At 46.4% G+C, this 12,968-nt stretch overlaps 1 protein-coding gene and 1 long non-coding RNA gene across 7 annotated transcripts in view; one reads left to right on the top strand and one right to left on the bottom strand.

Annotated features, from left to right (window-relative positions):
* The window catches only part of LOC147100723 (MORN repeat-containing protein 1-like), a 166,396-nt gene that overhangs the window by 43,678 nt on the left and 109,750 nt on the right, over positions 1 to 12,968 (bottom strand). For 2 of the 6 annotated variants that reach the window (XR_015073540.1, XM_085967259.1), the window contains exon 12: positions 7,278 to 7,383. The exons of the other annotated variants lie outside the window; for them this stretch is intronic. Coding sequence is in view for 1 of the 2 variants with exons in the window: in XM_085967259.1 (XP_085823385.1) it covers positions 7,278 to 7,383 (106 nt within the window). In the remaining variant the exon portion in view is untranslated. The remainder of the gene's footprint in view (positions 1 to 7,277; positions 7,384 to 12,968) is intronic. 6 annotated transcript variants of the gene reach the window in all.
* On the top strand, positions 4,465 to 12,168 carry LOC147100724 (uncharacterized). Its single transcript, XR_015073541.1, has 4 exons — positions 4,465 to 5,122; positions 5,268 to 5,315; positions 6,319 to 6,421; positions 8,885 to 12,168. It is a non-coding gene; the product is annotated as an uncharacterized LOC147100724 (long non-coding RNA).

Here is a 12,968-nt window from a genome sequence, read left to right as displayed (position 1 = left end):
TATAGGACCATGGTTCTGCCGGGCTAGCAGCAGTATTTAGCTGAGTGATTGGGAAGAAAATCAATGCAGGACAGTAAGAAACAGACTACGGGGGGAGAGGAAGAGCTGACCGATGGAGATAGGCTGAGTTAAGTGCAGAAGATTCTGTGGGCATGCCAAGAGCAGAGTGGGAGATGTCACGTGGAGATGAGCAGATTTCCCTCCTTTCAGCGCTTGCCAGACATGGTGTCTGGCATCTCCTGCACTGTCCTCACTGCTCTTGGTTTCTGCCCAGCATTTCCTGTGTAGATCTGCATCCTTTTCTTAAAGTCTTTTTTTCCAGCCTCCCTCGCTGCTCTTGCGAAGGAGCTAACTCGGACCCTGTTATGGATCCACAGGTACCTACAACCCTGGGGCACCTTGGCAGCTCACAAGATGTGATGCTGAAAACTTGGCACATGGGAATGACGGACACAGAGCAGACCCCTGCCACTCCAATGTACAGCTGCACCTGGAATCAATGATTCATTAAAACAAAACAGCTTGTCAATTTGAAGCTTCATACTTTTGACACAATAGAGCTCTGTAATGTACATAAGTCGGTGGGTTTGCAAAGCCACTGGCACATCCACAGAGAAACAGAGACATGAGCTCATGCCATTGACATTGGTGAGCCTGGGGGCTACTTGATAGCAGATGACATCACATCCGAGCCTGATCCTGTCCCCATTTGATGTTTACACACACTAGCGTCACTGCGTAGCAATCAGAAGTGAGAATTGCAGCTGATTTTCTCCACCAAATTCAGCACTGTTGAGACTAATTGTAAGAAAGAAGAAAGACTTGCATTTAAATCGCGCCTATCATGACCTCAGGACATCCCAAAGAGCTTTACAGCCAATGAAGTACTTTTGAAGTGTAATCACTGTTGTAATGTAAGAAATACAACAGCCAATTTGTGCACTGCAAGCTCCAACAAACAGTAATCTGATAATGACCAGATATCCTATTTTTAGGTGTTGGTTCAGGGATAAATGTTTGCCAAGACACCGGGGAGAACTCCCCCGCTCTTCTCTGAATTAGTGCTATTGGATCTTTTACATCCACCTGAGAGGACAGATGGGGCCTCGGTTTAACGTTTCAGCCGAAAGCTGGCACCTCCAACAGTGCAGCACTGCACTGGGAGTGTTAGCCTGGATTATTGGGATTTGAGCCCACAACTCTCTGACTCAGAGGCGAGAGTGTGACCCACTGAGCCCCGGCATTGTAGCACACTTGGCTGAGTTCAGCTAACTCAGCACAAACTGGGGAATCAAACCGAAGACCTTCCTGAATCTATGGCTCAGTTCTGCACCGCCTTCACCAACTGAGACATCAGGAGAGGTACCGAGGTACCTCTGATGAGGTAATTCCGCAATTTCAACATTGATGCTGTGCACACAGGTAACATGATGGAGCACTGTAACCACGATTCTCAGACCTATGCTCCCGGTGAGTGTGGCTCCCCACCGGGATTGCAGGATCGCGGAATTACCGCTTAAATCTTCTTGACTTTCAGGGTTCCGCTGCATACCCCAACACATGTGCGCATGGTATCATAATGTAATTGCTTCATTCAAAGCCCGCTGTGGGCATGAAGGGAGGAAGTGACAAATTCAGCTAATGTCCTTGATGGTTCAAGTAGGTAAATGCACCACTTGGTGTGGAACAAAACCATACAGACTAGAAGAGCTCCTGATTGCTGAGCAATAACCCCCCCACCCCCCACACCGCACGTGTGTGGTTGTTGAGTGAAAACATGATCAGGCTGTTCCGCCCGCCATGGTCCAATAGTCTACTGACACTTGCCATCCAAGCTCAATCATGGGAGAGGTACCGGAGGGAACTGTACCCCAGCAAGAGTCAGTGCCTTCAGGAGAGGGGAGAAAATTGACAACAAAACACGTTTCTCTGTGCCCACAAGTAGCTGCATTCGAAAAATAAAATGTTGAATACATTGCTCTCCTCACCATTGGCAATGCTTAGAACAATATCCTGTGCTTGCCAACGCTGTGTGAGCTCTTATGATTCAATGTAAAATCATTTACCATTAGATGTGTTAATGTAATAGCTGAATGGCTTAATTAATTTTGAGTGGGTAATAAGTTCTATTTGACAATTCATTATTTTTCCTTTAGGGGGTCAGAAAATAGCTTAACTCATTCACTGCACGCTGGCAATGTCACCTCACTCGACCCAGATGCAACCTGTTCTGTACAATTGCTCCCGGAACTTTCTGTTTAAATGACAGTCGCTTTTTTATTTTAAAAAAAAGTACAACAGTGGGATCCTGAGAAACATCAGACAAGACGTTAAACCGAAGCCCCTTCGGCCCTCTCAGGTGGATGTAAAAGATCCCAAGGCAGCACTTCAAAAGTACTTCATTGGCTGGGCTGACATGAAACTTGGCTTTCTTGACAGCACTAGCTGGTCAGGGCAGAGGTGAGCCATTCACATCAGAAATAGGTACTAGGACCTATCGCCAGTCTGTGCTCATCTCATCCAAGAGTGGTAGATGAGTGTCACACTTGGCCTCAGGGCCCCTGGGCTGGGGGGAGGGGGGGGGCGGGAGGGAAAAAGCTGTTTGGGTTGTTTGGGTCCCCGCTCTTGATTGGCTTGACGTGAGGGTGTGCTGGTGTTGTGCGAGGACAGGATAAGGCACAGTTGTGATGCCCTCCGTGAACAAATGGCCTGCCAACACTGCTGGGCACACGCATGAAGAATAGTCACGTTGATGAGGTGCTGGAGTGCAGCTGGAACCCATGGCTCCATAGCCCAGCAGGCGTCGACGCCCATGGTGGGGATCGCAATCATTTTATTTATCAGGGTTGGCTTTAGCAGCAGATGATATGACCGCTAGTCAATATTAAAAGAGTTCAAATAATTCTCTTCTGCTCAAAACCTTTCTCCACCTTAAACACCTGGAATGTAGTGATTTCTTGTATCCTGCCCCCTCGCCAATTTCCTTAGTACTTCATATTTCTTCGCAATTTAAAAATATTTTTAGCTTATGCCCTCTTCGAGCCTCCACTCACCTCATGGCTCTGCATCTCTGTGGGTGTGCGAGAGGCTTTATCAGCCCGCCTACTTACATGCATTATAGAACTGTGACATGTCAAAGATACAAAGCTTCATTACAGACAAATTGTTTTGCTAAATGAATCATTTACTCCCTAATACCTAGGTGCAGCTGTACTTTGCGTGCTAGGGCTTTGGTCTGTGTCAGTAATTCTCACACAACAGCCTTTCCGGTCATCTTGTGAGCAGCAAATGAACACAAACCGTGTCCCTAACAGAGATTGAAGAGGAATCAGGCAGTCGGTCGATCGGCTGCCTGTCACGCAAGCCCTAGCAGCTAGTTACAGAGCAACACTGAGAGGGACTACAAGCAGGTCCCAGCCCAGCTGCATGGCTGAGAATTGTCGACAACAGTGAGCAGCAGGAAGGAAGGGTACGTACCTGCCGAGTATCTTTGCCTTAAAATGCAGTCTTGTAATATCTGTGCAAAAATATAATGCCTTCTGAGGCCCTAGCCCCAACCTCAGAGGAGAACCCCACTGTATTATCCATTTTCTACACCAGCTGTTTTTGTGGCCTCTCTGGAGTGTTTCAGAAGCAGGTCGCTGGTGTAAATAATAAGGGAGAGCTCCTTCTACTCTACATGCCTGGTCCCCAGCCTTAGAAGAACTGCTCCAGCATGACATTTCCCTTCCCTACAACTTACCACCTTTGAGGAGATTGTCAATTTAGTACCAAATTATGGGCAGTATATCGGTTGAGTGCCTGAAACTCAGGTCACTTAAGAACCTTAGAACTGGCTGAGAGAGGAGACAATCATCCCATCAATCAGCTGGATTCATCAGCCGATCACTCTAAGCTGGATTCAGACAGACAGTGAGCTAAAATAAGCACAGAAAGAGGACTGGGCAATCTCTGAGTTAGCACACTATCCTTTCACCCCAGCGACCAGCTTCTGAAACAGGCCAGAGAGGCAGCTGGTGTAGGAAATGGATAATAGAGGGGTTCTCCTCGGAGGCTGGGGCTAGGGCCTCAGAATGTATTATATTTTTGTACAGAGATACTACAAGACTACATTTTAAGGCAAAGATACTCAGCAGGTATCTTGCCTTCCTGCTGCTCACTGCTGTCGACAACTCTCTGGGCTGGGACCTGCTTGTAGTCCCTCTAATTAACCTGCGCCATACCTCACCCAGGAGTGTTCGGTGCTGACTGTGGGCAACAAAAGTCAACAAATGTTTGGTTCCTCCGTTTGACGAGCATAAAACTGCACCAGCAATGTGAAATAATGAATAACTTATAACAACACTCTGGTCATTAATAGCAGTAAATACAGTAAGTAATTCAACTGGAATCAATACACCAAGATTGCAACCATTCTATAAATTTTCAGGGCTATGGGGGAAGGGCGGGAGAGTGGGACTAACTGAAGTGCTCTTGCAGAGAGCCGGCACGGGCTTGACAGGCCGAATGGCCTCCTTCTGTGCTGTAACCATTCTATGATTTAACCCTGCTGCCCTTCGCAGATACGATCAGCAGACCCAAGAGTGGAAACCTAGTGAAGCTCTGCGTGTTTGTCATTTTAACCTGAATGCAAGACATTAAATAGAAATACAAATATTAGGAACTTTTTTTTAACCCCTTTCCTCTTCCCTATTGTGCTGGTGAAAATCTGTATTCTGCTGATAGATATTTCCCCAGCCCTGCTCCTGACCCAGGGTTAATGACATGCACAGCACACCGCCCTGATCAAGTGAATAATGCAGATTTCTTTTCTTTACGGGACCTCTGTAGTTTAGAGTTAAAGCCGAGGTCACAGAGGGAAGCAGCAGCAAGCAACTCCCCATGTGTCTCTTTTAATTAACACACTCGTATCTAAACCTGCTGGCCAAGGTCAGACACCCGCCTTTCTCAGACAGGCAGGAGGACGAGACTCAGAACAGCAGGGACGAGGACAAGGGAATTGACCTCTCCAGGAGCAAAATGTCAATTAATTATACTTTTACTACCCTCTCAATTATTACACGCTGATAACCTGAATAGGATATCTGAAAACGGCACTAAATCATCAGCAACTCCCCGGCTGGTGAGTACAGTGTGACAATTACCATAAAATTCACAGATGTGGTGCCTAATAATAGGGCATAAATAGTTATAGGCTGTTTATGGCCTAATCCATACTCCTGTCATATTTCCCATCTCTTTAACTAGACTGTTTTGTCACACTACAGAACTTTAAGGCGAGAGGTGGAAAAATCAAAATAATCAAGTGTTTGAAGGTGAGTAAATACTTTACAAGGCGCTGTTTAGGCTGCATTTACACTGTTAATGTTGGTATGAGGCAGTTTAATTTCCCACTGATGCTCAGAAGTTGTAGATTTGTGGAGGGGTCGGAGAGAAATCAGAAAGCAAAATACTGCAGAAGCTGGAAAACTGAAATTAAATCAGAAACACTCAGCAGGTCAGGCAGCCTCTGTAGAGAGAGGAAGATAGAGTTAATGTTTCAGGTCAATGGCTTTTTGTCAGAATGGGGGAATAAAACAGCCGGGGCTCTTGCTCCCGAATGGCAGTGGGTACGTGGGGGCAGCATCAGGCTTGGCTGAGATGCTCTCCAGGTTGATTAGCCATCAAAACTCACTATCCAGCACTCATAAACAAAGAATGGACACTTGAGTGAGGTACTGGAGAGCTGCTAGGGGGCTGTCAAACCAAAGAGGAGAGATGGGGAGAAAATTGGCCGAACGAAAACTACGGAGGGCCATGCGGGTCTCAATGTTGCTTATCCGCTTATCGTGCTGCCGACGTTCATTGCTGTCTGCAGGAACCCAGGCCTTAAATCAGAAAGTTGTTACTGTACTTCTCAGTACATTGTGAAGGTTTGCTCGGAGCTGGTGTACATGATCACAGCCTTCGTCCCTTCCGGCACGGTGTGTGCTCGGCCAGCTCCCCCGGAGCAGCACGGCGGTCTGGATCTCCCGGGAGTTGATGGCCGAGCGCTTCTTGTAATGGGCCAGGTGGAAAGCATCACCCGCCATGTGCTCTAAAACATAGTTCGTAAGGGGGTTCATGACACTCGTGGCCTTGGAAGAGGTGCTGGTGCCATGGGGGGTGACCCAGATTCATCACTTTTTAGATGTAGACGTAGATGGAGCAAATCTCCTTCCTCCACCTTCTCTGCTTCTTGCCGCCCTTTGCTGTCACTTAATTCATGGCTTTCCTGGCGCCCTGCTTTGATGCTGATCTTTTCTCCTCAGGCATTGTCACATTCTCTTTTAAATACAGAAAGCTGTCTGTGAACGCCAGAGTTCCTGGAATTCAAGGCTCAATCCCTTCCACTGAAGACTGCATGGATTGAGGGCCACAGATGGAAGGATGACATGCACTGGTGAGATTGAGTCCCCCATGGATTATTTGATGAAACAGGAGTGAATAATAAAAGAGAAAGCAGATGAACTAGATAATGGAGGTCATTAAAACAAGGCCAGGATATGTGGGGTCCCAGAGGATTTAGAAGGTAGGGCACCATTAACCTTCCCATTGCACCTTACATAAGACATAGCTTTTGAGCTCAGAGTTAGATTTAATGCTTTACGTGTACTGCCCCCTACTCCAGCACTGATCTACTAACTCACAGCAGTCACTGGTTTGAATGACACATTTCTTATAGTTCCATACAATGCAGACCAGGGAAGCCCCAGGTCTGATCCCCAGTCTGTACTGCTTTAACTGAATCTCAGTCAGGGCTGTGGTAGGAGCACTACAATTGGCCTCAGCACCCCGGATTAGGGAGGGGAATATCAGCCAGGATTCTCGCCACTGGCCCTCGCTGAAAAGCATCGGTGTGCAGGTGTGTAAGGACAGCTTCAGTTTGGAGACCCCCTTCCCATTATTGAATACTCTGTCAACACTCAGTGTCTAGGCTCTTACATGAAGAATGAGCACTTGGGTAAGATACTAGAGTGGCCAGGCCCCTGAAACTATACTCCAGTTTTAGGTTGGAGGAGGCTCGTGTGGAGCATAAACACCGGCATGGACCTATTGGGCCAAATGGCCTGCTTCTGTGCTGTAAAATTCTATGCAATTCCAGCCTGAGTCAGCAGCTTAAGGAGAGGATGGGAGAACTCTAACACATTGCTAAAGCTTTGCTACAAATGATGTGTTAATAGCAGGGATGCACACTATAGGATTGGAACACCCTATTCAGTACCCAATCTGTTCAGAGTAAACTACTATGAACTCACAGTGCTGATGAGGTCAGTGAAGTTGCCGTTGAAAGTTCTAGAAAGGGCCATTGCAAAACCCTGTGATAGAGTTGACAGTGGAGGGGTTCCCAAGGAAACGTGTATCCTACATTACAAGAAGGAGCTTGTATTTATATAGCACCATCATATCTTCAGGACATCCTGAAGCAATTTACATACATTGAATTATTTTTGAGGTACAGTCACTGTTGTTATGTTGACAAACACACCGTGCAATTTACACAAAGCAAGATCCCACAAACAGCAAAGAGATGAATAAACAGCTTTTGGTGGTGTTGACTGAAGGAGGAATTTTGGCCAGATTCCAGGAGAGCTCCCTGCTCTTTGTCAATTAGCATCACAAGATCTTTTCCACCACCCAACTAGTCAGACTGTACTTTACCATATCGTAAAGTGATTGTTAGATTGCTACCAGCTTTGTGTAACATGAGCAGAAACAACATTACGTAAAATGCACAGAACGGTTCACTTCATTCACATTATAGTACCAGTATATATATACACGCACACACATATATATGTGTGGTTTAATGTCTCATCTCCAACAATGCAGCGCTGTGCCAACGTGTCAGCCTAGATTATGTGCTGAAGTCTCTGGAGTGGGGCTTGAATTCACAACCTTCTGACTCAGGGGCAAGAGAGCCACCAAATGTACCAAACTGACATTTTGTGTACTTGCATTGTAAGTCAAATGTTGGGGCTGACCATCTACAAAGACAGCACCAAGATCTACACTGGACTAAATAAATTGGACTAGCTTCCATTGAGGCAATATACTAGGTCAGAATTTCTCCCTCCTCCCATGAAGGTGTCGGCTCAGGCTGGGATACAGTTCTATCACTCGCCAGGAATCTAAGCAGCAGTGTGAAGAAAGAATGTTCCCATGTTAGAGATTTATTATCTCAATGAGGACACACTGTAATTCCACGAGGGAATCTTACTACTGCTAAGCCAACACCATAATGAAATTAGTTACTGTACGGACCAATTATAATTGCATCTGAGATCCTTCCCACGCTGACAGGCTACAGTGTCACAAAGGTGAGTGCAGTCAATCCGCCATCCTGTTGCATGCACACAGCATCTGTTAAGTTCCTAAAGGACCCAAAGGGACAGAAGCTTTATCTGTCTTCCACATCAAACCTACTGGAGTGTAATATTTCCGACCCCAAGACCCTCAACGTTCTTCCATTGGGTGCACATCCTCTGACCGAGGCCCAGTATGGTCCCACATTACAAATTAGCAGCCTGCCTCCCAGTTACAGGTAATGGTGACTGAATATATCTTTCGATGGCCGTGGTATGGATTAAAATTCTATTTATCTTTTAGTTTAGTCCTCTGGTACCATCGGAGTGGGCAACCATCGGTGCCAATGCTCACAGGCAGGGTCAGTAGTAGAACTGTACCCCAGCAAGGTGCCAGCACCTTCATGCGGGGAGGGGGGGGTATAGGCACAGCTGTGGAACCGTACCCCAGCAAGGAGTCAACACCTTGGGTGGGGGGGGGGGGGGGGGGGGGAGGAGAGAGAAGAGTGCAAAGGAGAAATTGCTGAGAAAAGAATTTTAAAAATATTTTTACATTACAGTGAAAAATGATTCAACGCAGCAATTTCACAGCCTCTTGCCTGAATAAGATTGGAGTCAATCAAACTAGAGAGACTGGAAGAACGGAAAACACTCCGTGCCTGCAAATAATAAACTGCTGAAGGCATTGACTGGGATGTCGGACTATTGTTGTCCCAGTGGATTCAGGCTGCAGGAGCTGCTACAGTCACGAAGATTTAAGAAGTTTGTGAATGCTCGGCTTTCCTGGCCAGTACTGGAGATGCATCAATGCCTTTGCAAGGAAACACTAGCATAATTCTTTGGTCTTGTTTTCTGTGGGGCAGCAGCTGAATTGAAAAGATTACATATGTGCATTGGCTTTTTTTTAGAACTGACTCAGCAACTTTCATCAATAACAGCCAACGTGCCGCTCTATAGTGCTGGTCACGTGCAGGAAGATGTCTCAAAGCGTTTCAAGTTAAGGAGTGGGGAAGAAACAGGAGTGGGAGGTTAATGGCAAAACTGAACAGGGTTTAGGGTGGGGGCCTGAAGGCACAGTTTCAAAAAAGGCTTTGAGGAGGTCTTTCGAAAGTAGGGAGGTACAGTATAAGGTGGCGGGAATTAAGCAAGGAGATCCGCAGGAAAGGGAGAATGGTGGTTGAATGAATGGCTCTAAATAATGGAGTAGAGGGGCTCGGGGACAAGGAGGTCATGTTAGAGGTGGAGAGCGGGCGCATGCGACAATGTAGGGCTGCAAGAACCCAGATCTCCCTATTCAACATCTTGTTATATTCGCAGCATGTCATCAGTGGCAGGCACTCTTGCTGTCACAGGTGACACACTATTAATATAAAGAAGCCAAGCTTTCTGCCTCATGTTGCACCCTAGCCCGCATCTTACTCTTCAGAGCAGCCATCGGAGCTGTGGAAACATGGAACACTCCAGTGCAGTGCCGAGGGGGAGCTGTACTGTCTGAGGTGCCGTCTTTTGGATGAGACATTCAACCAAGGCCCCGTCTGCCGCCCTCAGGTGTACGTAAAAGATCCCGTGACACTATTCGAAGAAGAGCAGGGTTGTTCTCCCCGGTGTCCTGGCCAAGATTTATCCCTCAACCAACATCACTAAAACAGTTTATCTGGTCATTTATCACATTGCTGTTTGTGGGAATTTGCTGTGCACAAATTGGCTGCCGCGTTTCCCACATTTCAACAGTGACTACACTTCAAAAGTACTTCATTGGCTGTAAAGCGCTTTGAGATGTCCCGAAGTCGTGAAAGGCGCTGTGTAAATGCAAGTCTTTCTTTCTTTTTGTTCCTCCAACAGGCCCAATAGGGGCTGGTGGCACCTTGATAAAGAGAAACTGGGAGAGTGGCTGTCTGACCACTGACCTCCCTCTGCCATACCGACAATATAAACGTAACCTTTAGGCACTTATGTTCCACACGAGCCTCCTCCCACTCTGCTTCATCTAACCTTATCAGCATACCCTTCTATTCCTGTCCCCCTCGTGCTTATCTAGCTTACTCTTAAATGCATCTATGCTATTCGCCTCAACTACTACTTTAGGTAAAGAACTTTGTCCTGAATTACCTATTGGATTTATTAGGGACTATCGTATTTTTGACCTCTAGTTTTGGTCTCCTCCACAAGTGGAAACATTTTCTCCACTTCTACCCTATCAAACCCTTTCATTATCTTATCAGGTCACCCCTCAGCGTTCTCTTTTCTAAGCCTGTTCAGTCTTATGTGAGAACTATAACCTCTCAGTTCTGGTGTCATCCTTGTAAATCTTTTTTGCACCTTCACCAATGCCTCTAAAACCTTTTTATAATATGGAGTCCAGAACTGTGCACAGTACTCCAAGTGTGGTCTAACCAAGGTTCTATGCAAGTTAAACATAACGGGCTGGATTTTCATTGAGGAGTCGGGTAGGAGGCCCACCACTTTCCCTTTCTTGGCTCACCGTGCAGCTGCTCCAAGCCCTAAACCATCACTGCTCCAAAGCTACCCATTAATGGGTGAATGAGAACGAGGCGGCCTGGGAGTCATTGGGCTGGATTTTCATTGAGGAGGCGGGTAGGAGGCGGGACTACAACTTTCGGGGTTGTAGTCCCACCTCCATCGAGTTCTAGCCAACCCACGCGATTTTGACTTGATTGACCTTGTTGAGCCCGCCCAGCGGGCTCAGCAGACCAATTAAGGGCCACCCGGCAACAGGTGATGTCATAGATTGATATTTCATCTGTTAAGACCTTTTGACAGATGAAATATCAGTGTTTCACAGCTGTTTGAAGCTGTCAAACACTGACAATCTGTACTCCAGGTTAATTCCTTCCTCTCAAGCTGATTTAGGGATCTCTCCAGAACAGAAAGCTGAATGCTGCAATTTTTGACAGCTCGCAGCCATTCTGCTTTCTGTACCGGTGAGAAGAGGGACTCCCGAGACCTGAAGGAAGGAAGGCTGTAAAGGTATGTAAAACTTCTTTAAACACTTTACACACACCAAACACACTTACCTTTGCACTCATGCACCCATCACTCACCGAACACTGGACATCTCGACTCCTCCAAGCCCTTCATCCCGACGGTCCACCTCCTCTAACTTGGCGTGGTTTGGAGCCGTCGGGAATCCCACACTTCAACATTAAAAATAGGGATTAGGCTAAAAACTGCCTGTTAACAGGCAGTTAATTGGCACTAATCCCCTTCCCGCCTCAGGGAGGTGGGTCCCAGTGCGGGGCGGGTACCCGCCCCCTTTGAAACTGGCATGGAGGCGGGTTGGGTGCAGGATGGGTTCGTGCCCCCCGATTTCGGGATTTTAACCCCCCAGATGCCTCCAATCCTGCCTCCACAGCCCAATGAAAATCCTGCCCAACATCTCTGCTTTCCAATTCTATCCCTCTAGAAATGAACCCAAGTGCTTGGTTTGCTTTTTTTATGGCCTTGTTAACCTGCGTCGCTACTTTTAGTGATTTGTGTAGCTAATAATGTCTGGAGTATATCTCAAGTGGAGTATCGAGCCAGGTTTAAAAAGTGTTCAGGGATTGGTTGATCTTCGTGAATTATAAGACAGTTATGGATGAGTAGGCCTTTTGGGTCCATCTCACTACATCCATCCAGAACAACCTTTTTCTTTTCACTCCATTTTGCTGGAGAAATAATCCTGCTGTACTTGAGGGACTCTGCTTGTTGTAGTTTCGTTCATGAGTTAAGAGACCCTGTTTGCTGTAGTTCATGATGATTACATTAAAACCACAAACCTGCCCCGCCTCTAACTCATTGGCTGACACAGTGGTGTCAATATTCACTTTGCAATGTTGTAGGGTTTACCACATCCAACCTGGGTGGTCACTTCCTCTAATAAATTTAAGTAGAATATTTGTTTTAATATCCTGAGATTGTGGATGCTCCACCCTACTCTCCACACATGAATAATGTACTAGCCGGAGGATCTGATGAAAGATCATCGACCTGAAACGTTAACTCTGTTTCTCTCTCCACAGATGCTGCCTGACCAACTGAGTATTTCCAGCATTTTCTGTTTTTTTATCTGAGAATTTGAATTCAGTTTAAAAAAGAAAGAAGCTATCAGTAAAAATGACCATGAAGCTTTGGATTGTTGCTTGTGTGAGTACGATTCACAGCCAGAGCCAGCTCACGGTTCCTGCTGGTAGAGATTATTGCTCTGCAGCTGCTGGTAAGGTTGCCAACTCTGCTGGGATATATTCCTGGAGATTTTATCACAGGACCTCCTGTCTCCCCCCACACTCCCACCATTGGTCGCCTGATACGTCCACTCTCACTGAGCCCCGCCTTCCCTTGCCAATTGGAAAGTGAACAGACTCTTTGTTACCCGACTGACTGAAAGTCAAGAATTATCCAAACAGCCCATCCCATCCTCACCTGCAATATTTTCATAATTAAGAAACAAAAGTATTCAAAGAAAATGAAAAAAAACCACAATTGTTTTAATGCTTCTTTCATTTTTCTCCCAGGTTTTTACTCGCAGCAGTGTCCTGGAGATTATTCTTTAATTCCTGGAGACTCCGGGACAATCCTGGAGGGTTGGCAACCCCAGCTACTGGTCTCAGACTAGTAATATAGTATATCCGTGGTTCTTAAATG

This window comes from Somniosus microcephalus, chromosome 25 (assembly GCF_052327205.1).
Source record: "Somniosus microcephalus isolate GS21.2 chromosome 25, FLI_Smic_1.0, whole genome shotgun sequence".
In the NCBI taxonomy this organism is placed as follows: domain Eukaryota; kingdom Metazoa; phylum Chordata; class Chondrichthyes; order Squaliformes; family Somniosidae; genus Somniosus; species Somniosus microcephalus.
Note: the sequence above shows the minus strand (reverse complement) of the source record. Positions and strands in the feature narration are given on the sequence as shown.